At 44.0% G+C, this 27,737-nt stretch overlaps 1 protein-coding gene and 2 pseudogenes across 1 annotated transcript; 2 read left to right on the top strand and 1 right to left on the bottom strand.

Annotated features, from left to right (window-relative positions):
* LOC132934025 (uncharacterized) overlaps positions 1–16,501 on the bottom strand; it is a 57,496-nt pseudogene extending 40,995 nt beyond the window's left edge.
* A 4,508-nt stretch (positions 16,502–21,009) lies between these two features.
* Positions 21,010–22,307, top strand: LOC132950479 (putative nuclease HARBI1; annotated as a pseudogene).
* A 2,650-nt stretch (positions 22,308–24,957) lies between these two features.
* On the top strand, positions 24,958–26,663 carry LOC132937157 (uncharacterized). The gene is made up of 2 exons (XM_061003985.1): positions 24,958–25,383; positions 25,606–26,663. Exons 1-2 carry the CDS (start codon positions 25,174–25,176, stop codon positions 25,738–25,740), a joined length of 345 nt encoding a protein of 114 aa, XP_060859968.1. The 5' UTR covers positions 24,958–25,173; the 3' UTR covers positions 25,741–26,663.
* Positions 26,664–27,737: the final 1,074 nt, after the last annotated feature.

Raw genomic sequence — 27,737 nt, 5'->3', positions numbered from 1 at the left:
TTCTTGATGACGTCTCGCGCCTGACTTAACGGAAGAAGGACTAGAGCTGTCTGTGAGCCACCAAAGGATGTTCTAAGATTAACAATTCTAACATTTTCTTTAGGGACATCTGCCTCACTCGCGATAGAGGCCACTATGTCCTCCCTGTTCGACCATGCGTCAATGTCGCGGATTTCTAAAAGCGTCTTCTGCTGGAGAAGTCTGACGTTGACATCCTGTCCGACGGTTATGGCTACTTTTGCCCTTATAGATTCCACAACAGAGTCATCGCCTCGCACCTCTAAAAGCATTCCTCCATTTCTCGTCTTCTTCATACCCGATATCGCATTGCCTTGATCCTCAATGCCACTCTTTATTCTCTTTGCAAGAGCTGGGAAGTCTTCATGGCTGTCCACGTCAATCATGATAGCAGGCGGGCGCCTCCTTGTGCGCATGCGCTTGTCAACGATCTTGGTGGGCTTCATTTTGGCTGCTTCCTCCGTTGTTGCCGATGGCAGGGGAGTCTGTCCTTTCGACCTCCCCTTCCTTACCACCTCGGTCCATGAGTGTGGCTCAGCCGTTGTTTGTCCTGCGTCTCCCCGAGTCATTGTCTGATCTGGAACAGTGCCAATGTCCCACCAGCATGGACATTGCGTGCCGGCTTCTGCAGAAGGGGCTTTTGGTGGGCCCTCCGTTTGAGTGGATGATTCCACACTACCGGCTCTGGGTGCCAATTCGCCCTTCGGAACGCGTTGCGACACGGAGTTGAACGCCTTGATAACGCCATCGCGGCTGCTCTTAAGTCCTGAGACAACGGCCAGCAAGTCTTCAATGGCAGTTTTGACATCCGGGCTTCTCGACTTAGTCGACAATGCTTCCAAAGCAGCTCCTTTCTGGAGAAGTAATTTGTAGCCAGCATCCTGTAAGGCGATACTCTTACGGAGATGGATTACAGCGCTTTGGAGCGTGTCATCCTCTGGTGGAGTTATATCGTTTTGCGCTACATTTGTGGTTTGGCTCCCGCTCATCATTTGGCCAGCAGCGAGCAGTGAAGCAGTGCAGGAACCCAATCCGGAGGTATCGGTGCCTGCACTAGCTTAATCACTGTCCCTATCTTTATACACTGTCCCTATCCTTTTTCACTGTCCCTATCCCGACCAAAAAAGTGGAAGGGGGGGTTTGAGGATTTCGTTCCTGGTGGTGGGAAACCACGCAGTACCCCTAAAAAACTATATTGTACTATGCCCCGATCTTCTGCGGGTATTAGAACCTGAGTTATAGCTTTCCTCCGTGATGGGGGTATTTTTGAATTTCCCGCCGGTGGCTAGTTGGGGAACAAGAGACAACGCAACTATTTCCCCGTCGCCTTATCACGTGGGGGCAGTTCTTCCCTACGCGGAAACAGCTGTTAATCAGCTGTTACTTGATTTAACTGTTTTCGCGCAGGTGGTTTTGGGCGGCCGTGTTATACTATAGGGATGAGGTAAAACTGACGATTACTCACCCGATATTTGGCAGACCTCGTCGGACAGGGTGTCCCCGAATCTGTCTCCTCTTGACGCACCTTTTGGGCCACTGCGCGCGAACGTGCCACAGGTATTACAGCCGCAAAGGTCACGGCGGCGCTGGATCTTGGCACCCTTGATTTCACGGCGCCTAGGGGTCCGAGGTGGGTGCGCGATGCACCGAACCCTTCGGGAGGGTGTGATGTGTTTTAGTCAGGCCGACTCAACACCGACACCGGCCCGAACGCGCACTTTTTATCAACTTACGGATTATGCGTAGCACAGTAGCCAGCAATCGCCCGGAGGCAGGAAAAACTGGATTTCTAGCTGAAATCGCAACCGATTTCGACACGGTTTGGATGTGCGGATGCAGAACGATAAGACGCTTCAAACGACACCTAGCGCGTAAAAAACGGACAACTATTTCTTAGGGGCTCTATCCCCTCAATTTTGCTCGTTGAGCTACAATAATGTAAACTTAACTAAATAATAGTGGATTCACGCCTCAGCTTGGATGGCTCTTTCGTCCGCTTCTTTTGTGGTTAGCACCGTCTCAATAAACTTGGAAACCGCGTCCCATCTCCGTCTTGAACTGAGCATGGTTGCAGTCATGGCCTCCGGGGTGAACATTCCATCCAGCATGACTTCCAATTCCCTCCTCTGGCGCCACCACCTTTCGCACAGGAAGACTGTGTGCTCCACGTCGTCAACTGGATGCTGGCAATACATGCATACAGAGTCATCTCTCTTCTTGAAGCGGCAGAGGTAGGCGTTGAAGCAGCCATGCCCGGTCAAGGCTTGCGTCATGTGAAAACTTACTTGTCCGAAGCTTCGCTCTGTCCATTGCTGAACGTTTGGTATTAGCCTAAACGTCCAACGCCCGTTTGAAGCAGCCTCCCACTCTGACTGCCATTTAAGCATGGAGCGGGCGTTTGCGTCTGCTCTGGCCACATCCTTTAGGATACCAGTAGACTTGCTTCGCTCCATCAAAGCTCTTTCCATTGCCAGAATGTGGATGGGGATTATTCCTGCAACCACCATGGCAGCCTCATTTGAAACAGTGCAGTAGGCACTAATAACCCGCAAGGCCATTTTATGTTGCGGAGAGGCCAAGGTCTTCTTGTTCCTCTCATACAGAAGAGCACTATGCCATATGGGGGCGGCATATAAAAGCTGTGAGTGCACCACTGATGTTAGTAATTTCCTTTTGACAGGCATAGGACCGCCTACGTTCGGCATTAATCTTGCCAAAGCTGAAGCCGTTTTCGTGACTTTATCACTTGTCACCTCGATGTGCTTTCTGAACCCTAGGACGCAGCTGAGCTCAATCCCTAAGTACCGGATACTATCCTTGAGCTCAATGTTGGTGCCCTTGTACTTGAAAACCGGCTTGACATAGCCTCTTTTGGTGGTCAGCATCACCGCCGCCGATTTGCTGCTGGAGATGGTCAGTTGATGTTCATCCATCCAGTCTGCCACCATATCAAGAGCACTGTTCATGGCACTTTCCAGGAGCCACGTTGTTTTCCCGGTGGCAACGATCGCTGCATCGTCGGCAAAACATACAACTTGTACCCCTTCTGGGTACTCCATCCTTAGCAAGCTGTCATAAAAAATGTTCCACAGCAGTGGGCCTATGACGGATCCTTGGGGAACGCCCGCCGTGACCTCCCGCGTTCCAGCGTCTGTTTGCACTGATCTGCCATCGAAATAAGATCTGATGCCAGCTATGAGGTAGCCCGGAACCCTCTTCTCAATTAGTGCCGCGTCTATGTGGTCCCAAGGGGCGGAATTAAACGCGTTAGCGACATCTAGGGATGCTAAGGCGCATAGCCTCCTGTTGTACAACTGTCCTGTCCCAGCCTTTTCTACAATCTTCATCACGTGACTCACCGCCTGGGTAGTCGAGCGGCTTTTGACAAAGCCGAATTGCAGACTAGAAAGGCCATCCGGTTGAGCATACAGGTGGGATTCGATTTTGACTTTGATTAGCCTTTCGTACAGCTTGCCCACAGAATTGAGCAGACACAGTGGCCTGTACGAAGAAGGCTCTTCTAGAGGCTTGTTGCCTTTCCGGAGTAAGACTAGTTTGGCTGTTTTCCAACTCTCCAGGAACTGGCCGGTCCTAAGACAGGCAATAAACGTCGGGAGGAGCAGCTCAGGACGTACCTTGACGATCACCCGCAGGACCTCGTCGGGTACGCCGTCAGGACCCGGTGCTTTGCCTCGAGGTAGGTTGAGACCCGCCTGTTTCAGGTCTTCAACGGCAAACGTGTCCGCTACGGTCACTTGACTGTCAACTGGGGTATACTGGGGTGGTGGGCAACGAGGGAAGAGCCAATTGACTATTGCGTCCAGCCTTCCCGGCAACGTCAAACCAGGGATGGATCTTCTCCCAATCAGTTTTTTTGTGACAATCCTGTACGGGAGTCCCCACGGATCATTGTCCACTTCCTTGCACAGGAGCCTCCAGCACTTTTCCTGGCTACGGCGTATCTCTAGTCTAAGAGCTTTAGACGCCTCCCTAGCAGCTCGATGTTCCACGACACACAGCTCAGGACCGAGGCGCTTGCGTATTTTTTGGTACTTACGCCTTGCTTGCAGGCTCAGTTTTCTGAGAGATGCAATTTCAGAGGACCACCAATGCACCGGTTTGCGGTTGGTTTGGCAGTTTTTCCTCCTAGGCATGCAGCTGTCGCATGCTTGCTGAAGAAAATTTTGTAGACCCTGGTCGTCGAACACAATCCCTTCAGAAGGGACGTGGTAAGCTTTGGCAAAAGCTTCCAGTTTACTCGCATCCATCCGTCTCCACGACCATCCACTGAGAGCGGAAGCCTGATGATTGGCTTTGCCTTGTACGGTGAAGAAGATACAGTTGTGGTCGCTACCGATATCAGTATCTAGGACTTCCCACACGTGCATGTTCCTTAGTACAGCTTGCGACGCAAAAGTCACATCAATGTGAGAGCAACTGCCACCCCGTTCGAAGGTGGGGGCGTCACCCTGGTTCCTGACATACAAACCTAGAGAGCTCACCATGTCAGTTAGGGCCTCGCCCTTTGCGCAGGTGCTTGGGGAACCCCAGGAGGGGGAATGCGCATTAAAGTCACCAGCAAGTATTACCTCCTTGGGGCCTTGGCGCACGCTGTCACTGACTCGGCTCAGATACATTATGTACGACTCTGCCGAGTGTCTTCGACTAGGTGAATAGTAGCAACTATATACCCGGAGGTCAGGGATGTCGACCCACACAAATCCGTGGCCTTGGCCGTTGTTTACGACCCGTGTGTCTGGGTCAATGTATATAGCGCATGACATGTCGCTACTGGAAAACCAGGAACCGTTATCAGGAATCCTATTTGGCTCGCTGATTATGGCAACATCCGCCTTCTTTTCGTATATTGTTTGCATGATGAGTGCTTGAGCAGCCTTAGCCCTATTGAGGTTGGCCTGAATGAATCTAGGCATCTTATTTAACTGCGGTTTGTGTCTCCTTGTAACCGAGAGCTTCACTCTCGAGTTTTTTCCTGAACTCAGCTGCAGATGTTGGCGCAGCCTCGCAAGCTTTAGCGAAGTGGCCACTTACGCCACATCGTCTGCAGCACTTCCTGCGGTCTATCCCCTTGCAGTCCTTGGCCTCGTGATCGTATACGCAACAGTTGAAACACCTTGCCCTCCTCTTTTCAGCTAGGCGGACACGGCAGCTAACCACGCTGATCTTAATCCTCCCCCTGGTTATGATGCCGTTGGCGGGGCCCATAGGCAAAAGCACCAGAGCTGTTTGCGAGCCACCATATGTAGACCTGAGACTAACGACATTGACGGAATCCTCTGGGATACCTGCGTCACGAGAGATGGTGCCGGAGATGTCCTCTTTGCAGGACCAAGAGTCTATGTCCCGAATCTCGACAAGGGATCTTTGTTGTAGCAGCCTGACGTGGGCGGCGTCACCAGACACCCTAGCTACCTCAGACCTCACAGTGTCTACTACAGACTGATCACCGCGTACTTCGAGCAAAAGGCCTCCGCTTTTGGTCTTACGCATACTGGTGATGTTGTCGCCTACATTAATGCCGCTTTTAATTTTTTGGGCTAAAGCGGGAAACTCCTCCTGATTGTCAACGTCGATCATGATAGCTGCTGGGCGTACTCTCGCTCTTTGTTTAGTTGATTCTCCTGGTGAATCGCCTGTAGTCAAGGTGCCACCTGCTGACGTCCCGGTCTTTTGTTTCGGCCCACTTCTCTTCCTCGCGACCTCCGTCCATGCCTCCTTATCATCTCCTTTTATCGATGCCGTAAGTGCCTCGATTTTCACGCCGTAATCGTTCAACTTCGAGTTAATGGATCTGATCTCAGCTAAGACCGGCGCAGCCGCATCTGAAGTATCCTCTACTGCCACGATTGTCGGTGCGTCCTTCGATACCGCTTTCAGCCTTTCAGCCACCTTCTGCCGTAGCTTGCGAGCGTTTGCTGCTTGGTTGAAAGCAGTCACGGCATCTGCTAGTGCCGTTTGTACTGGTTTCGCCACACTCTTGGCTACCCTTATAGCCTCAAGCATGGTGTTAAGTCTCCTACCAACTCTGTCAAACGACTCTCCCTCCACCTTTTCCATATTCTCTAGCGTATCGTGAAGCTGTTTTTCCGACATGACCGACAGCTTCTCAGTCTGGACCATCTGGGCGTTGCTGCCACTTGCTATGAGCTTGTCGGCTAGCGTCGTCCTGGCTGCGTCCGTAGTAGGGCCGGATGATGAGTCTTCCATGGCAAGAGGGAGGTCCGGCGACCCTTGCCCCCTTTGCTTCTACCACTTCTCCACTCAGCAGCGGGCGGTGAAGCAGTGCAGGGACCAAATCCGAAGGTATCGGAGCCTGCACTAGCTATGGTTGCCGTTTGCCTCACTGTCCCTATCCCAGCTCACTGTCCCTATCCTTTTCCCCTAACTCCTCCCCTGGGGGGGGGGGGTAGGGGGTTCCGGTCTTCGGGAACCTAACCTAACCTAACCTAACCTTTTTTTTTTTTTTTACGGTATCGCAGGGGGCCGGAAATACCTGTGTGACAATTCGCCAGCTCCCCCACATCGTTTATTCCAAGAAAAATACATTACAAATACATAGTATACAAATACATTACAAATACTAGACAGCCCTACACTGTCATAGAAAAAACTGGCCTTCGGCCTATAACAAATTGGTCTTAATTGATTAATTAATTAATAGGTGCTCGTTGCCTTTCCCTCTCTTCCTTCTCCCTCAACGTCAGGACGTGGTCTACAAATCGTCTACTGCGGTCCAGTTGAGTGATGACTTGAGCATCATTTCGACGACTGTTTGCGGATTAAACACACCAATGCACCCCTCCAGTTGCCTCCTTTGCCTCTCCCATCTGTCGCACTCGAAGAACGCGTGTTCGGCATCGTCCATCAACGATCCACAGTCAACACAGCTGGTGCTCTCTGCTTTTTTTATCTTATACAGGTACTTCCCAAAGCACCCGTGTCCGGATAAGAACTGCGAGAGGTGGTAATTCACCTCGCCGAAATTTCTGTCCGTCCAGCCAGACAGGTTCGGAATTAGCCTCCTGGTCCATTGCCCTGTCTCCGCGCTGTCCCATCTTAACCTAACCTAACCTAACCTTTTTTTTTTTTTTTTGCTTTCGGTATCGGTAAACGGCCTCCGAACTGCGTTAGCAAAACGTAGAGGCCGCCACCATCGTTTATTATTACAAACAATTTACAATTTCAAAATGAGTGGTGGTAAGACAGTCCCTTATCCACCGCCTCTTACATATAGCATACAGGTTATGAAGGCTCTATCCTTCTAATTTTCGCCGTTTCAGCGTACAGATTAACTTAAACTAAGTGTAAACCAGCCTGCCGCCTTCTTTCATCCTCGCACTTGTACCGCATGACTCGGCTAATGAAGGTAGCGATGATTGTCCATTTGGATTTTTCCTGGAGCATAACGTCCACAAGGTTTTCTTGGGTGAGGTTTTGTCCAATTTCTCCATACATTTGTCTTCGCCAATTTTCAAATGCATCACACTCGAACATGGTATGGTTGGCATCATCGACCGGTGCATCGCACAGCTCACATCTCGGGGAATCTGCTTTCTTTATTTTGTTGAGATACGATTTGAAGCACCCTTTGTTCGTTAGTATCTGCGTCAGGTAGTGGTCTATATCTCCGTGCTTTCTTTCAATCCATTTTTGGACATCCTTTATGAGTGCATGCGTCCATCTTCCTTTTTTCGATGAGTCCCACTCGCGTTGCCATTCTTTGATCGTCTCTTTCCTGGCGTTCTTTAGTGCCTCTTGCCTGTTCGGTGCTCTATGCGCTATGCAACGCTCTTTGGCTATCAACGTGATAGGGGGCATCGACGCTATCAACGTTACCGCATCAAACGATGCTGTTCTATAAGCTCTGGTGACTCTCAGTGCCATCAGCCTTTGCGCCGCCTTCATGTGGACCGCATAGTCTCCCTTGATCGGTATGTCGCTGTCCGCTCTATGATCTAGCAGTGGCTGCCCGATCGGCGCGCGGCGCTGCGTAGAGGAGCTGGCTGTGTACCACGCTAGATAGCAGTTGTCTCTTTGCTGTAGATGACCCTCCAATGTTTGGTAAAATCCTCGACAGTGCCTGCGCCGTTTTGGTTGCCTTAGCGCCGACCATTTGCTCGTGAACTTTAAACCTCCGTCCGGAGTCTATTTCGACACCCAAATACCTGATGGAGTTTTGGGTGATGATTCGTTGGCCTCCAACCGTGAACGTGGGCCTCCGATATCCCTTTTTCCTCGTTAGCATAACGGCTTCTGTCTTGTGCGTGGCTAGCCTCAACCAATGTTCTCTCATCCAGTCATATATTATACCAAGCGATGTATTGACGATTTCTTCCAGGTGTTCAACTCTCCATGATCGTGCTACTACGGCCACATCGTCCGCGAAGCCAATCAGATCGACTCCTTCCGGCATTTCTGTGGTGAGCAGGCTGTCGTACATTATGCTCCACAGCAGAGGGCCGAGGACTGACCCCTGTGGTACGCCGCTTGAGAGTACCACTGCGTCCTGGTCTACGCCGTGGAGTATCTTCCTTTCGCAAAAGTAGTTCCTGACGACACATATGAGGTATTCCGGTATATTTTTTGAGGTCATTGCCTGTATTATAGCTCTCCATGACGCCGAATTAAATGCGTTAGCTACATCCAACGTGATCAGTACGCATAGTTGCCTTTGATGTATGGTCCCTTTACCAGCATCCTTCACCACATTCATTACTTTGTCGATAGCGTCGATGGTGGATCGACCTTTTCTGAATCCGTACTGATTATCCGCTAAGCTTGTTTCTTCCTTGGCCATTGCCTCCTCGATTTGGTTCGAGATAATCCGCTCGTACAGCTTCCCCGTCGTGTCGAGCATACATAAGGGGCGGTAGCTTGACGGGAGGTTTGTAGGTTTGTCTCCTTTTCGCATTAATACCAGTCTAGCTCGCTTCCAAGGGGTCGGGAAAATTCCGTTGGCTAGGCATTTGCTGAAAACATTTTGGAACATCGCTGGGTTCGTTCTGACCGCCACCTTCAACGCTTCGTTCGGCACGCCGTCCGGTCCTGGTGCCTTTCCCGGGGATAACCTTGTGCTCGCTAACTGGAGTTCTTGTTGGGTGACCGTTGGTATTGGCACTGGTGCCCTTTGCACTTCTTCTTCAATGACCGGGTGAATAGGAAATAGTTCGGCTATTATCGCAGGGATCATTGCCGTTGGTATCGGTTGCCGTTTTCCTAACTTTCTCATAACCGTTCTGTAAGGTGTCCCCCACGGGTCACGGTCTACTTGGGCGCATAAGTCCTTCCAACAGTTGTCCTGGCTCCTCTTTATCGCAATTCGTAAGCTTTTCCTTGCATCTTTACATATTCGCTTTTGCTCTTCGGCTGGACCTCTCTTGACTGCTTTTTGGTATTGCCTTCTTGCTTTTAACGATGCTCTTCTTAGTTCGGCTATTTCGTTCGTCCACCAGTATTGAGGCTTGTGGTAGCTGCGTGCCGGCTTTAATCTCGGCATAGCCGCATCACACGCTCCCGTGATGTGTTCCATAAGTTGTGAAGCATCGTTTGGAACATCTTTGCCATCTAAGAATTGCTTCAGCTTTTGCGGATCCAGTTTCCTCCGGCTCCATCCTGTGGGACAGTTACCACGTCTTTCCGTGTACGTTCCGATACTATAGTAGATGTACTTGTGATCACTCCTGGTCTCTTCGTCTAAGACGCTCCAGCCAACTATTTTTTGCGCCGTGTGTGGTGAGGCGAACGTAAGGTCGAGGATGGAGTGGCTCAATCCTCAATCCTCTTTCGAACGTTGGGGTGTTTCCAACGTTGCATATGCTCAAGTTCAGGGAAGCGGCCAAAGATGCGAGTTCGTTTCCTCTTGGATCATTAACCACTGAACCCCACGCCGCATGCTTGGCATTGAAGTCTCCTGCCAGTATGACTTCTCCGGATGTTGCCCGTATGCTTGCCTCTAACTGATCTAGGTAATCTCTGTAGTCGTCTATAGATATGTTTGGGGAGACATAGCAAGAGTATATTCGGATTCCTGTGATCCTGACCCACACATACCCTCTACCTGAGTGACCTATTTCCTATGGGGTTATCGCCTGGTGCATAGCAATCGCGGCTTTCCCATACGTGTCTGCGTACCAATGAGGTAATGTCTTGTTCTGTTCGCATATTATAATTATGTCAGCTTTCTTTTCGGTGGCCGTTTGTAGAAGCAGTTGCTGCGCCACCTTACAGCAGTTGATATTTGCTTGTAATATTCTTATCATCGTTTATCCCTGCAGTTAGCTAGGAATCGTTTGAAAGCCGGGCATTTTCCACTTCCGGAGAAGTGATCACCCGTACCCTCAACACCGTCTTCTTCGCACAGTCCGCACCGTGCGTTCGAGTCACAGTCCTTTTTTGTGTGTCCAGGCCCCCAACAGTTGAGACAGATTCCTGTGCGGTCGGGTCCGGTGCACGCGTTTTTTCTGTGCCCGAAGTCAAAGCAGCGGGTGCATCTTACCATGGGGTAGCGTATTCTCGTTGAGCATGATGCCCAGCTGATACGCAGCCGTGGTCCTGTAACCAACTCGTTGGCAGCTCTAGCCGAAAGCAGAACCACTGCTGTTGATTTGCCTCCTTGACCGGGTTTAATCGTCTTGATGCTCTCCTTCGTCAGAGCATGCGCTGTTCTAGCGGATATCGCAGCAGCCAGGTCTTCTGGAGTTGCATCCGTGTCTAAGCCCCGTATTTCTACAGTGACGGTGGACGTTTTAAGGTAGGTTTCAGATCTTACCTAACCTTACCCCGCCTCGGGGGAGAACCTAACCTAACCTAACCTAACCTAACCTAACCTAACCTAACCTAACCTAACCTTTTTTTTTTTACATGGTATCGACATCTGGGGTGGTACTGACCTTTCGATCATTTCACCCCCAGATGCCATCGTTTATTAAACAAAGTTACAACATATGGTGGTCGCTCGCAGGGACAATACCCCTGTTCGCGGCCTCACAGGTTAAATTACAATAACGAGGGGCTCTATCCCCTCAATTTTTTTCTTCGGCATACAATTTAAACTTAAACTATGTAGGGGGTTCTGGAGCTGCTTGTCTACTCCTCTCCTCCGCTTCTTTTCGGCTCATGATGTTGTGTGCCAGCTCATTGACTATGTCCCAGTTCCGCTTCGAAGACAACATTGTTGCAACTAGGTTCCCGGGTGTCAAATTGGTCTCCAGGTGGGTCTCCGCGTTATTCCTGAGCGCGTACCATGCATCGCATTTGAAAAATGTGTGGTGGGCGTCGTCTGTTTGGTCGCCGCAGTACCAGCATTCCGCACTAGCCAGTTTTGCGTATTTATTTAGATAATTCCCGAAACATCCATGGTTGCTGAGAACTTGTGTTAGGTGGAAGTTTATTTCCCCGTGTTTCCTTTGGACCCATGGTTTTATGTCTCTGATGAGGGTGTGGGTCCATCTGCCTTTTTTACTTTCGTCCCATCTCCGCTGCCAGATGGACATGGGGTCTTCAGTAGTGCGTCCGTTTGCTGGTTCCCTTCGGTCATTGTATCTGTCGCTTCTGTCCTTTGCCGTGATGTCCAGCGGGGCGACGCCTGATATTACGGCTATTGCATCTCCGGAAACGGTGCGGTACGCTGATGCCGTTCTCAGACATATTCGTCTTTGCACCTTCTTCATTTCTTCCCATCCTGAAGCGCTCATGTCGTGCGCCCACATTGGTGCTCCGTAGAGGAGAATTGCGTGCACGACGTTGCTGTACAATATCCTCTTCCTCCACTTCGCAGCGCTGATGTTTGGCAGAATCCTTGACAGGTTTTGCGACACCTTGCTTGCTTTCTCTGAGGTCTCCTTCGCGTGGTGGCTAAACGACCACTTGCTGTCTAGCTGTATACCTAGGTATTTTATTTGATTTTTCGTTTCTACCTTGTGGCCACTTATGGTGATGTTCATCTCGTTGTGTGTCCTTGTCTTGGTAATGATCATGGCCTCGCACTTGTGTAGTGAGAGTTCCAGACCTGTTTCGGTTAGCCATTTGTGTACCTTTTCAGCGGCCGTGTTTAGCATTTGCTCAAGGGCGATGTTATCTTTAGCCGTTGCTACTAGGGCGACGTCGTCCGCGAAGGCAAGGAATGTGACGTTCGTCGGGAGACGAGTTTTGAGTAGGCTGTCGTACATTATGTTCCAAAGGGTTGGCCCGAGGACTGAGCCCTGTGGAACGCCGCTAGACACGTCAATCTCAGTTACTCCGCTTGCTTCGACTATGATGACGCGATTTTCTAGGTAGCTGCTTATGATCCTCTGTAGGTACGTTGGAACTTCTTTATCTCTCATTGCGTTCAGTATTGCTGACCACGAAGCTGAATTGAAAGCATTCTTGATGTCCATTGTTAGGATGCCGACTTTCTTGTCGCTTGACTTCACGGTGGATTTCAGCGAGTTTAACGCGTCAATAGTAGATTTGCCCTTTCTAAAGCCGAATTGCCTATCGTCGAGGCCACCTGCTTCGTCGAGGTAGCACCTTAGGCGGTTGTCGATGACCTTCTCAAATAACTTGCCTAAGCAGTCTAGTAGGCACAGCGGTCTGTAAGAGGATGGCTTGTCGAGTGGCTTGTCTCCTTTCTTCAGTAGTACGAGTCTTGCCCGTTTCCATCGTCTTGGGAAGACTCCTTCGGTGAGGCATTTATTATATACTGTTTCTAGAACCTTGGGTTTGAGGGCTACGATGATTTTCACCGCTTCATTTGGGATGGCATCGGGACCCGGTGCTATGTTGTTTTTCAAGCTGCTAGCTGCGATTTTCAGTTCTGCAGTGTCTATGTTTTGCATGTTTTCGTCGGAGGGAGTGAGTGGCCATGGGTACCTATCTCTAATGGGGTGTTGTGAGAACAGACCATTAACAATGTTTTGTATGCGACCAGGAGTGTCCAGCTCTGGAATTGGCGGAGGCTTTGACAGCTTTCCCATAACTATTTTGTACGGCAGACCCCATGGGTTGTGCTCAACATCGTCGCACAGCTTTTTCCAGGCTTCGTCCTTCGCTTTCCTTATGGCGTACACTAGTTTCATTTTTGCTGACTTTGCGTCATTTGCTTCAGCAGTGCTCGCTTCTGCCCCCAATCTTTTTCTTTTCCGTTGGTGAATCCTGCGGAGGTGGTTAGCTTCTCTTCTCAGTCTCGATATTTCTGGTGTCCACCAATGTACCGATTTCCTTTGTTTTCTGCTGTTTAGGGTTCTGTTGTTTTGGCACTCGTGTATGTCCGATACTAGGGTGTTGGCGCATTGCTCCGCGTCTGTGAGTTCTGGTTTTCTGATTTTTCCTGGGTCAGCTTGTCCGATAGTAGTACTGCCTTTAGTTTGTCTAGGTCCAGTCTTGGGTGTTTTGGGGTGATTCCACTATTTCTGTTGTTATCGAGGCTTAGCTCGAATTCGATGTAGAAGTGGTCGCTTAGTGAGACGTCGTCTAGCACTTTCCAGTTCTTTATTTTCTGTGCCAGCGCGGGCGAAGCTATGGTGAGGTCGATTATGGAGCCTTTGTGGAACGTGCTTTTCTTCCCCTTGTTGCATGTAACGAGTCCGATGGAGTTGATAAGGTCTACTAGAGCTTCCCCTCTTTTGTCATTTGTCGGTGACCCCCAGTCCGAGTGCTTGGCAATAAAATCCCCTGCAATAAGTACCTCCGTGGTTTCACTTCTTATGCTTGCTTCGAGACTTGTTAGGAAGTCCTGGTACTCTTTGAAGGTGGAGTTAGGGGACCAGTAGCATGAGTATAGTCTGATGCTTTGTGCGGTGATCCATCTGTAGCCGTCTTCAGCGAGTCCTTCATTTTCTAGTCTGGTCTTTTTTGTGTTGATGATTGCTGCATCGCCAGAATTGTCCATGTACCAACTCGGCCCTTCACTTCTGTTTGGTTCGCAGACAAATACAAAGTCTGCCGATTTCTCCGCTGCCACTTGGCTCAGCAGAGCCTGAGCCGCTTTACAGCGGTTCAGGTTAATCTGAATGTATTTAGGCATCTTGTTTGTCGTTTGAGGTGCCGCAACTCTTGGCTGACACCTTACGCTCCGATTGTTTTGCTGTCTTATTGCGCGTCGAGGCTTTTCTGTAGGCTGCGCACTTCGCGCTGCCCGGGTAATGGTCGGTCGTCTCTCCTAGGTCCGAGCACGCTGCACAGATTGGGGAAGCTGTGCAGTCGAGCGCCTTGTGTCCCGTCCCTGTACATAGCACGCACTTTTCAGAGCGATCAGGTCCTTGGCACTCGTGTCTGGTGTGTCCGTAGCCGAGGCATCTGTAGCACTTTATGGTTCTCGATTTGAGTCTGACTCTGGCGCTCATCCACCCCACTTTGATGCGACCTTGAGTTATCAGAGCGTTGGCGTCTGAGCTCTTCAATTTTACCGTAGCTCTGTGTACTCCCCTGAAAGACTGTCGGATGCTCTTAACTTGGATGGATTGGTCATTCTCAGTTGGGCCTAGGGCTTTTTGAATGCATGTCTCTAGTTCTGCTTCTGTTGTTGCACAGTCCAAGTCTAGAACTTCTACTTCTTCGTATTTGATCAGCCCCCTTACGGTTGCATTTTCGCCAAGCTGCTTTTTTAGTGCGTCTTCCAGTTCTAGTCTTTTCGAGTCCTTGGGGTGTAGCCGGATGATTATCTCCCCGTTTTTGCTCTCTATGATGGATGATACTTGAGCTCCAATTGTTTCGATGTCTACGCCTTGTTTAATCCTTTTTAGAACTTCCGTTGGGGATTCGCCTTTTGTTGGTTTCACTGCAATCGCGTCTGCGAGTGCCGGGTTCAATCGTCTTCTGTTTATCGGCGTTGGTTGTCCGTCCGTGCCTCTCTTATTTTTCCTTGTCCCGGGAACTGCAAGCCGTTCAGAGTTATCTGGGTTAGCCTTGTGTCTTCCTACTATTTTCCAGTCGTTGCCTGAGGAAGCTTCGTTGACTGGGCTGGGGTTTAAGGCGTTTGATTTCTCCTGTGGGTTACGCTTTGTTTGTTGTGCATACGTGAGCGTCGGATTTGGTTGATTGCTTTTTAGTGTGTCGATGCCCGCTTGTTGCTTTTCAACTGTCGTTTTCAGTTCTTGGCATATTTTCAGTATGGCGTCCTGATTCGATAGGCTGATCGACATCTGGTCAGCCGCGTGTGTGGATGCCTGTTCCGCGCTGATTTTTGTCGCTGTTTTTTCCGCTTCGTAGAAAGCAGAGTGCAAGCTGTTACGGTTGTTGGAGATTTCCTCGGCGATCTCGATTACCTTTTCGATGGCTCCTTGAACTTGCGGGGATTTGGTCTTTTCTTTCGCCAAATTCAGATCGTCTAGGCTCGACATAAGGGTGCTTATTAACTTGTTCTGTTGTTTTATCTTATTTTTTAGAGCTGTCATAGCTGACGTGATGTCTGATGAGCGCTTGCTTACTGATGCTTGTATCAGTTTCGAATGAAGTTTACTGTTGTCATCCTTCGTGCTCTGGGATGCACCTGTCTCAGCGCTAGTAGATGGTTGAGTTGCAGGGGCTAGGCTGACCACCCCTGTACCCTCACGGTCGTGTGATGACGACCATAGTGGGCCCGTTACGTTGGACCCGGTTGTTAGACCGGATCCACCCACTACTGCCGACCCCTGGGGTTCCTTGGCCCCTGGGGTGGTAACAATATCTCTGTTATTAACTTCCATATTGTGTTTTTTGAACCTAACCTAACCTAACCTAACCTAACCAGACTCAGGGTTATATAAAGAATCTACGTTATATAACAAATTAAATGAAAAGAAATTAGATATTCCTGATCCCAAGCCTCTTATAATTGATAATGAAGATACAAAAGTCCCATTCGTAATTGTAGCTAACGAAGTATTTGGTATGACAGAATATTTAATGAAACCTTATGGTGGCAAAATGTTATCCTATGAAAAAAAAAATTTTAATTATCGGTTAACGTTGGCACGTCGATATGTAGAATGCACATTTGGGATTATGTGTAGTAAGTGGCGAATATTACATAGACCGATAGATGTAAAGATTGACTTTGCTGAAGCTATTGTAAAAGCCATATGTGCTTTACATAACTATGTTAGAGTGAGAGATGGTTTTAATTACGAAGATACACTATACACACCACCATTATCAAATCTTAGTTCAACCTATACTGGCCGTCAAGTACGTGATGCTGATATGATTCGAAATAAATTTACCAACTACTTTACAAATGAAGGAAAATTAGAGTGGCAAGACAAAATGATTTAAACAATTTTATTCTTTTGAAAATTTTAAAATAAATATAAATATAATAAAAGATTAATTACCTAAATTTTTCTTTTTCTCTTCTGAATCTTCAGGACCACCAAAGACAAGCACCAACTCTTCCCAACTTCTTCTCTTCATCGTTCCGGTTTGAGTACTCATGCTTGTTTATGTCCCATATGGCAGGCCTTTTTTCTACTTCGTTAATTAACATATCTATTTCGATTTCCATACTTAAAAAAATATTAGTTTTCAAACACTATGAATCTATGATCAAAATTCGATCATTCGCATCGAAACGCGCGTGTTAACTGAACGGTCCGATAATGATATATAGAATTTCAATCCGCGAAGTCACGCGCGTGTTCGTGCGGAAATAGATTCTTGCGTCGTTATCGCGATCGACGGGCGTGTACGCGTGTGTACGCGCGCCATATGAACAATGAATAAGATATCCGTAATACGCGCGAAAAACTGGCGCGCGTGTACGCGCGTCCATGTGAACCTAGCCTTAATTGATTTTGATTTTTTTTTTCTATAGTGGCCAAATAAAGATTGATGATCAAAATACAAACAAAATAAGTACATTAAATTACTTAATTAGAAAATGTCAGTACCTTTATTTAAATAATTTAATTAATCTACAAATCAATGATAATTAGTTCCCAGAAATAAAATACATAAATTAAACTATAATATTATAATTTCATCACACTGTTTCTAAAATTTAATTATCCTATTATTTATATACACTGTCTTATAATAAACTTAATACATTTTCTTCTCCTTCGATATCTCTCAATTATATAGAGACAACAAATGTAAGTGTAATTGTCTTTACGTATTTGTATAATATATTAAGAGGATGTCAGCGCAATATTTATTTTTTTTCAGACCCACAAGCAACATATTAGCTAAAACGCTTTTATCTAAAATCGTTTTTTATGATTTTGAGTAATCTTAAAGTAAAATTACCTTTTTTTTTCGTTTTGAACCGACGACGCCACGGGAACTGCTTTCGCAATACTTCCGTGGCCATACAGGATTTCCTGCACGTCCCCGGGATCTGATGGGCGTCGGAGAATCCTGGACAGGACAGCTCGTTCGTCCTCCCATCTGGGGCACGCGAAGAGCGTGTGCTCCGCAGTGTAATCGGGGGTACATACAATACGTGCAGTAGCTGTCTTCGGCCCGGTTGAACCTCAGCAGGTAGCTGCGGAAACAGTCGTGCGCAGACAGAGCCAGGGTCAGCCGGAGGGTGAGGCTCATCGTGGGCTTCGCCAGCCAACGTGCGATGTCAGGCAGCAGCGTCCGACGGCGTCTGGGCCGGCTGCTGACCGGTCCCATCTGTATTGCCACGACGATGTGGAGATCGCCCTTTCATCTTTCCTGATTGTGGAGGTCGTTACTAATTCTCCCTCTTCTTCTTGCCGGGTCTTGACTCTTGCCCGTTCGTGGGCGAGGAGGTCGGTGGGCAGCATGCACGACAGTACGGAGGATGCGTCGGCTGACATGGTTTGGTAGGCCCTGATGATGCGGAGTGCCGTGATCCTCTGCGCCCTGGCCATCTCGGTCAGGTTTTTGGCTGTCTTGATGCCAACTGTCGCCCAGGTCGGGGACGCGTAGAGCAGCTTGCTGTTGGTGACCGACCCCAGCAGAGCTCGTTTTGCCTGGGCCGGGCCGCCTACGTTGGGCATCAGACGTCCGATGGCTTTAGCCGACTCGGTGGCTAAGTGTGTCGAGAACGACAGGCGGGTGTCCAACTCCACTCCAAGATATCTTATAACCGGCTTGACCGGAATGGCGTGGCCCTCCACGTCAAATTTATGCTTCCTGGTCAGGACGACGGCCCCGGATTTTTGCGGAGCTATCGTGAGACCGTTGTCACGCATCCAGTTTGAGACCGTTCCCAGCGCTGGGTTTAGCAGTTCGGATGCAGATGTTCCGATCCGAGAGGTTCCAATAACGGCCACGTCATCGGCGAAAGCCACCAGTTGAACTCCGGGTTGCATGTCGGTGTCGAGAAGCTCCTCGTAAAATATGTTCCATAGTGCGGGGCCGAGGACCGAGCCCTGTGGGACGCCGCACGTTACGCTCCTCACTGTTTGTGCCTCTCCAACGAGGAGGGTCCTGTTCTCCAGGTAACACCGTATCATGCGGTTCAGGTGTGGGGGAACCAGCCTTTCACGGAGAGCGGCGTCGATCCGCGGCCACGGGGCGGTGTAAAAGGCGTTGCGCACGTCGAGAGACATGACTACGCACAGATACTGGACTGCACCGGATGCGGCTCCCCGGGCTGCGCGGATTACGCGATCAATTGCGTCGTCGGTGGATCGTCCTTGCCGAAACCCGTACTGGTTCTCGGACCTTTGTCCGGTCGAGTCGAGGTGCTGGTTGAGCCTTGTCAGTAGCAGTCGCTTCAGGAGCTTGGCCGCGGAGTTGAGCATGCATAATGGCCTGTAGCTCGAAGGCTCGAGGATCGGCTTTCCAGGTCCCTTGTGGAAAAGGACGAGCCTGGCGGTCTCCCAGCGTACGGGGAATTTGTTCCTGGACAGGCAGCAGTTGTAGGTGTTCAGGAGAACTTGTGGGGCGGTTTTGGAGACCCGCAGGAGAACCTCGTTGGCAATCCCGTCTGGTCCTGTGACTTTGCCCACCGGCAGCTGTGTGCACGCTTCCCGCAGCTCTTCGGGTGAGAACCGGTGTGCTTGCGGTTCGCCGGGGTCGTCGATCAGCAGGGGCTCGAGTGACCATTCGGTTGTTGGTGGTTCCGGGAAGAGGTGGTTGGCGATCGAGTCCTCTCTGCCGCGCACTTCGATGCCGGGGCGGCGGCGGCCGATCTTCTTAGTCACCACCCTGTAAGGTAGGCCCCAAGGGTCGTCGTCAACGGCTTTATACAGCTCGGACCAGCTCTTGGCCTGGGCGTCGTGGATGGCGTTGCGTAGCTCTTTTCGCTTTTCCGTGTAAGCCGCGCGGTGGGCGTCTTAGAGGTCGTGCCTCCAAGCGGACTGTTGGAGCGCTCTTCGTAACTTCGTTGTGGATTGACGGAGCGCGGCCAAGTCCTTTGACCACCAGTGGACTTCTCTTCTGCCTGCTCTCCGAGGGACCCTAGGGGGCATGCAGGAGTTGCAGGCGGACTCCAGGTATTTGATGAGTTGATCGGCTGCCTGAGCTGCGGTGGTAGCGTCGTTGACATTGGGGTGAGCCGTGTTAGCCAGGTGAGTGGCTAGGGCGACTGGGTCTAGCTGATGGAATGACCAGCCTCTAGGAGGATCACCGCCGTCGTCGTCAGCGTCCGGTGTCAGGTCGAGCATGAATTGTATGTATCGATGGTCGCTGGCTGACTCGACTTCGTCGAGGACTCTCCATCCCACTACGGTGGCTGGCGCTGTGAGACGGGAGAATGTCACGTCAATCACGGACTCAGCGTTGACCCGCCGGTACGTGGCCGTAGAACCGGAGTTTTCGGTAACGAGGTTCATACTCGCAGCGAGATCTGCGAGTTGATCTCCTCTCCGGTCGTTGCGGAGCGAACCCCATTCTTGCGACCACGCGTTAAAGTCGCCGCCAATCAGAACGTGAATCCGGGCATCGCATTCGCCCGCAGACTGGTGGATTTCGTCGAGAAAGGTGACGAAGTTTTCGTGGGTGTCGTTCCGGGAGTTGTAACAGCTGTATATGCAGCAGCCTCGTCCCTGGATCCAGGCGAATCCTCGGCCCGATCCGGAGAACTCTGATACAAAGTCGGCCGATGGAGAAAGTAAAATTACCTATTAACAAAAATTATAGAGAATAATATTTTTGAAGGTATGACATAATATCAGTTTAATTTTTTTTATCATTTGACTTTGTATTCGACTCAAATAAAAATAAAAATTTGCTATTCAAAGATGTTATAAATATTTAGGCAAATCGATGTATCATACCCTCAAAAATATTATTCTCTATCGTTTTTGTAATAGGTTATTATATTCGAAAATTATTCGAAAAAAAAAATGATTTTGCGTAAATGTGTTTTGTCTATAAGTTGCGCATAAGCCAGACTGAGAACATAAACAGTGTGCCAACACCATCTTAATTAATAAGTATAAAAATCAGGAATTGTCACAGTGGCGTACTCAGGGGGTGGGAGGAGGATAGGGGTTATACCCCCCCCCTCTTTGTATTTTTTTACCGACCTACAAAAAACCATTTATTAGTTATAACAGCTGTTAAGAGTCATTAATTTTAATCGTTGAGCCAACAAGCTTGAAAGTTAATACGAGGCTCCTAATATATTCTTACAATGGCAGTGGAAAAATATTAAAAATACAGTCACAATTTTTTTTTATAAGCATTTAGTTCGAATTTTGACAAATTACGTAAAAATCACGAAAATGTAATATCTTGTAATATTTTCTATTTTGTAGCTAAAAATGCACATATATTATTATATTAAGGCCCGGTTTTTCAATCTGATTTATTCGTCGAATAACTCAAGTTATTTGCCGAATAACAAAAATATGTATTTTTCCGGTTTTTCAATATTTAAATAAGTCTTATTTGGAGAATAAATCACAAATAATTTATTTGGTACTTTTTCTACCGAATAAGAACTTATTTGACTAATAACTACCAAAAATTGATATCTAATATCAAGAAATATTCTTTTATATTATATTTGAGTATTCAATAATATTATTTAAATTCGTTGTGTCTTTTCTTTTGTCCCGCTTTCGTTAAAATTCTTGATACCTAATTACAATGATGGAATTATTGGTATTGCCGGTATTAGACATTATCGAAGATGACGATGTTGAAATTGTTGAGTTTTTAAATTATCAACGACGTACGTACACAATTCGTGTACGAATTAACCATATGGAGTTTTGGGATGATCAAGACTTTAAAGTTAGATTTAGAATCTCCAAAAAAGTAGTTATTGAAGTTTTAGGATAGATAAATGAGCAAATATCTTCACAAGCATATAGGTGATTATCTATACAATAGTAAAATAATTGGTATATCAAATGTAGTATTCTGTAATTTGTAAATGTTAAAATTATTTTAGAAATCATGCCGTAACATCCATAAACAAACTGCTTTTAACTCTACGATTTTATGCTACTGGAAATTTTCTAATAACTGCTGGAGATTTTTTGGGAGTAAGCAAAACTACATCATCATTAATTGTTCGTGATGTCAGTGTTGCATTAGCAAGACTGCTGCCACGGTTCATAAAAATGCCAGACACAGAATTAGAAATAAATACATTACAGAACCGTTTTTATGATATCGCTAAATTTCCTAGAGTTATTGGTGCTATTGATTGCACTCATGTAAAAATACAAAATCCAGGTAATAAAATATTAGTATATTATAAGGGCAATCTTTTATAATATGTTTTGGGAGTGTTGTAATATAATTGATATTTTTCCCTTATTACCTAATAAGTAATAAGCAATTTCAAATAATGTGGAACTGAATGTATATAGGTATTTAAAAATAAGTATATAAATAAATAAATATAAAAAATAAAATATAAAATATATAAATAATAAATAAATAAAAATGAAATGTTTATATAGGTGGAGATAATGCTGAATACTTCAGAAATAGAAAAGGATATTTTTCATTAAATGTCCAAACTATTGCTTGTCCTAACTTAAAAATTATGGATATTGTAGCTCGTTGGCCCGGGTCTTGCCATGATCAAACAATATTTAAAAAATCAAAGGTATATACCCAATTAATCAGTGGTAAATGGGGAAATGGTTTGATTGTAGCAGACAGTGGTTATGCTAATTCTCGTCACATTGTCACACCTTTCATTAATCCTCAAAATCGCATTGAACAGCTGTACAACGAATCAATTATAAGAACAAGAAATCCTGTAGAAAGGTCATATGGAGTTCTAAAACGCAGATTTCCAGTATTATCTTTAGGATTACGGTTAAAGTTAGAAACAACTCAGGCAGTTATTGTTGCTTGCTTGTGTTTTACACAACATTGCTTGTGACAACAATGATCTTTTAATAACAGTTCTTTTTCCTCAAAGGTAAAGTTAGTTGCCATATTCCTTTTATTTGACGACATAATGATGATTGATGAATAACAGAATAATACAGAAATTTAGAATAGCAATATAACAGTTTATTGTTTATAATAAAAATATACAGATTTTTCTTTGATAAATGATAATATTATCACTGATGAGATATTTCAACCAATTACAATGGATCAGAACTCTTTAACTTGTTCCACAATGCACAACTCCTAATACATATTATCATTATCATCTACTGATTAGTTTTATTCTCCGAATAACTATTCGGATAATAAATTTAAATTGAAAAACAGTTGTCATAATTTTTTGTTTTATTTGGAAGTTTATTTGCTGAATAGGTTTATTCAACGAATAGTTATTTAACGAATAGTTGGGTGATTGAAAAACCGGGCCTAATAATAACAATATAAGTATAATATAAAATATCCTAGGCTGTCAAACCGTCTCTGCTCAAAACCGTTTTTACACTAATATACAATTATACAAAGGCTCAACAATTTTTAATAGTAATTAATACATGAAAACAATGTTACTAATACGAAAAAATACGTAAAAACCATTATATAAACAAGTGTTTGTAATCACTTATTCATTAACCAATGGTCCCGTGACAGGCAGCGCTGTCAGTTCGCATGCACGCCACGCGGGTCAAAACTCGCTATAGAGAATTATTCGCCGATTCCCAACCTGAGTAGATAACCGTGATCCTGACCTTCCATGTTGTCCCCAACAGTATTATAATACATAAGCTTTAGAAGACAATTTTAGTTTTACATCAGCCTTCTGACAACAAGTATAAATAATAATAATTATAAGGAACGTTTTAGAATACAATTAAGCAAATACATCAGTCTTTCGACAACTTATACAAATAATAATAATTATAAGGAACCTTTTAGTGGAGTATTCAAAATGCTGGTTAAGTTACTATTTTTTTTTTGTAGGTACCTACAGAATTATGGTTACTTTTTAGTTTTTTTTTAGTTAAACTAAAAACCAAAATCGACTGCCAAAAACTGGTTTTGCACAAAAAATGTTAGTGTTTTTTGACGAGTTTGAAAACTACTGCGAATCTTTTACTTTTGGTGTCTGTAATGTACCAACTAGATTCACTTTCCTACAAAAAATGATACTCAAGTAAAAATTTGAAGAAAGGTGAAGACAACAAACAAAATATAAATAAAAAAAAAACTGACAATTATAGCCAATAAGTACATAAATATTTTTAGTTGATATACAAGTATTAGACGGTCAAATTTTGAATTAAGTCTTGACGACTCGGTATTAATCAAAAACATTTTGTGGAATTCTGAAATTTAAAAAAAAAGTTTACTGTTTATACCACAATTTTAATATTATCCCAATGCTACAAAATTAGTTTGTAAAATGTATTTTTATCATTTTAGGTCTTACAAATAAAGTATCTATATTTAATTCGACGATGCCGAGAAAAATGAAAATTCCTATTAACACGACAACTGACATTGATTAAAAGTATTTAGGAACTAAATTCAAAGAAAATTGCGATATTGTTGGACCAAGTAGATATTTGGACAACTATAAAAAATGATTTAACGGCCCAATAATTATAAGTGTAGACCTTATAACATAAATTTTAAAAAGTTTTGGTCATCATCAAATAGATGCAGGCGTAGATCCAGAGAGGGGTGTCTAGGGTGCTATAGCACCCCCCTTGGCACGTTGCTTCCTGAAAAACAAATACTCTACATAACATGTATATTGTATTTTTCAGTAGGCTAGGGACGTTTTTAAACAAAATTGGTACCAAAAAAAAATTCATATACTCCGCGCCACGAGAGAAGGAACCCGTGTCCCGACCAAATAGCAACCGACTCTGCGCATCCCCACACCACAGCGCGAACTGTAGAGGACAAAGTGGGGGAAACGGAGCCTAGTAACGCTAGCTGCCGTTAGGCGTTAGTCTGCATGCGCGAAACGGGTTCCTTCTCTCGTGGCGCGGAGTATAGAATGAATCATAATTTTGGAAGTATTATCCCTACAATGCATGATTATTATTATTTTTTTTTATTTTTTTTTTTTTTTTGATTCACTATGTTATCCCTAATCATGGGGAAAATGTTAAAAAATGTTTTTGGTATTTTAAGTATCTGAAAAAACAGGTTTTTGAGTTTGTTGCCTGTGAGCAACACTATGCATTTACGCACAACATAATTATATTGTATTAAATTTAGGATTATTATAATAATATACTCATATATTATAATGGAAATTGTATTATTTATTGATTGATTGATCTAAGGCCCTATTAGATCTTATTGACTGACTTGTCAATTAAAAAACAAAATATAAAGTAAAAGAAATGTAACATTGTGTTATAAACTTATGTCTTATAGACACCGTGCAAACTGACAACTAGCGCTCTGGGGAGATAATGTACATACTAATCGATAGCAACAAATATGCGTAAATAATACATTCATGCAGTAAAACCGTTGTATTTTATTGTATGTAATTCACTAAATTCAAATATTACGTCAATTCTGATTGTACCTTATCTTAACACAATATGCACTGTTTAATTAAATCAGGACTGATCAGTCCTTGACCCATATGTGGGTCACATTAAACCTATTTTATTAGTCCATGATCCACATGTGGTTCATTCATACATTTACCTATTTATACATTATTTATATTTGTTTCGACTACATTCTATGAAATTCATAATAACCTTGTTGAACTGGTGAGATGATAAGCTTTCTAAAGCTTATCAATTTTCAATAGGGACTAATCAATTAACTAAACCACGAACCATATATGGATCACCCGATCACCAGACCCTGAACGTCTGAACTTGTTGGTATGTCGTGTTATGACTTATGGCAGACTTAAAAATTAAATGTGGTTTCCAACCAGTCACATATAATTTTATTTTTCCAAATGACAAAGGCAAAAGATTAGTAGAAAGTGGACATTTAATTAATGTCGAAGAAATAAAACCGGCTACTAATCATATTGCACCTAGAATAAAAGGACTATGTATAAGGCAAACTTCTGTGTCTTATGATCCATGGACAGTTATTCTTGAAGTAAGTTAAATCAACAATACAGTATTATATATCGACTTACAATAATTAATATGTTTATACTTGGTAGGAAGATAATGTACACATTTTTTAGACTATTTATTTTAATTTTATGACAAATTCACTGCTGTAAAGTATTTGAATACATGTGTCTTATATTTTTTTTATGTATAATGAAATGTTATCTTCTTTTTTAATATTTATTCTTTATATTATATTATTTAGATTGATGGAACTAGAAGAGTTAAAAATACATCTTGTGATTGTCCTGCTGGCGCAGGAGGAAAATGCAAACATATATGTGCATTAATTTACTACATTAATAATGAGCAACTAATTTCTAAAACAAACTTGCCCTAACAATGGGGAAAACCTTCAAAGGCTGGATAATTGAAGTATAAGAAAGGTAGAACAATTCAAGACTTATTCCCATGTAAAAGGCAAAAACATTTTATAGATTATGTAACTCATAAAGATTTAATTTCAATGCATAACATTTTAAGTATACCATGTAGCTTAAGCACACTTTTAAAAGAAGAAAGCCTTACTGAAACAGAAAGACAGTGTAAACAAATTTTGAATTCCATCATTGATCAAGTAGAACTAGATTTTACATATTCTTTAAATAAAAATCATTTCTCACTTATATTACTTAACCAAAAAATATTGTTTATAAATAATACTCCTTCATCGAAATTTCCACTTAATTTTAATGAAAATAGTTTTTACTTTACTAATATTGCTTTATTGGCAGACAATCTTTTAAGTATTTATAATTTAACTATGAGCCAGTCTTCTTCAGAAATTTGGAAAACCTCTAGACATTTTCGTATTTCGGCTAGTATGAGGGCACATAAAATTAAAACATGTCGTAATTGGACGGACATAGGTCTCAATAAGCTTGCTAACTCTTTCCTAAAAAGAACTGACTTAGGTATGAAAGGTAATATTAATGTTAAATATGGTAATTTAAATGAACCTCTAGCTTTTGAAAAATACCAAGAGTTATATGATGATATTATAGTACTTAAGGCAGGACTTATTATCCATCATAAAACACCATGGGTGTGTGCCAGCCCAGACGGTCTTGTTATCAAAAATGGAAATATTGAAAGAATTCTTGAAATAAAGTGCCCTATCTCTTGTAAAAATAAACAAATTATTAAAAATGGAGTACCTAATTTAAAATATTTAGAATTTGTAAATAATAAATTAGAACTAAAAAAATCTAATGTATACTATACCCAAGTCCTGGTATTAATGTATTGTGCAGGTTTAAAATACTGCGATTTATTTATCTATAATAATATTGAGCCTGTTTTGTTAACTATTAATAGAGACGAATACTTCCTTAATTCTTTAATGCCCAAAATTGAATATTTTTACTTTCATTTTTACTTGCCAAAATTACTTATTTAAATTTTTAATTGTATCATAATATTATGTTTTATTCAACATATTTGTTTATTTTGTTTAATAATATAAATATAATTTTTACATACATAATATTATATATCAATATTATTTTAAAGATAAAATAAGAAGTTGTCATATTATACAATCATATATTATTATTATATTTATTAGATGTTGGAAAAAAATATATGTATTAAGACTTAGTTAACCTGTGAAATATATGTTATTTATTTTTACAAATAAAGTGAAAAGGTATTTATGTTTTTAATATGTACAATATGTAGGTATGATACTATTATTATGTGCAACAACGATAAACAACAATAGTCTAAAGTCAGAACTAACATAATTTAATAATTACTGCCTAACCTAGGTAGGTAACTAACATATTATACAATATACACATTTCATTCGTTGCTATCGATTAGTTCGTAAGTGGTCCACTACGGCGCGCGCTATTTCATGGTTTGCACGGCGTCTATAGGAAGGTATGTAACTAAAAAAGTTATAGAAATAAAAATAATAAAAAATTGTAAGCTCTTAAGTATAAACATAAAATAAAATTTGAATTGACTGACCTGTCAAAATTTAACAAACTAAATAATATAAGTAACAAATTACCTACATACTTTTGTAGAATTAAAACATAATGAATATTTTTTTTTAATAAAAAACAATACCTTTAGCATTATAACTAACCTACACCTAAATTGTATAAATAACAAGAGTTCTAATAATATTTTTTATGTTGTATGCCATTTAGTGAAACATGTCAGTCCTTTTCCACAACATAAGCTAACCTGACATTTCCCACACATCATAAAGGTAAAACCTTTACAGCCTGGTTTCTTACATCTCATCCTTTTATTATTTTCTACTGGCCAGTGATCTATTCTATCAGTCCTTACATCCTTTGGTGGCGCATGTTGTCCTATTTTAGT

The sequence above is a fragment of the Metopolophium dirhodum genome, chromosome 1, assembly GCF_019925205.1.
Source record: "Metopolophium dirhodum isolate CAU chromosome 1, ASM1992520v1, whole genome shotgun sequence".
Classification (NCBI taxonomy): Eukaryota; Metazoa; Arthropoda; class Insecta; order Hemiptera; family Aphididae; genus Metopolophium; species Metopolophium dirhodum.
The sequence above is the reverse complement of the archived record's forward strand: the minus strand, read 5'-3'. Positions and strand labels throughout refer to the sequence as shown.

Bases quoted from the DNA above. Each gene is read 5' to 3' on its own strand.
- LOC132937157 (XM_061003985.1), top strand. From the start codon at position 25,174: ATGGCAGACTTAAAAATTAAATGTGGTTTCCAACCAGTCACATATAAT. The intron at 25,384-25,605 runs GTAAGTTAAATC...TATATTATTTAG, and splicing joins CATGGACAGTTATTCTTGAA to ATTGATGGAACTAGAAGAGT.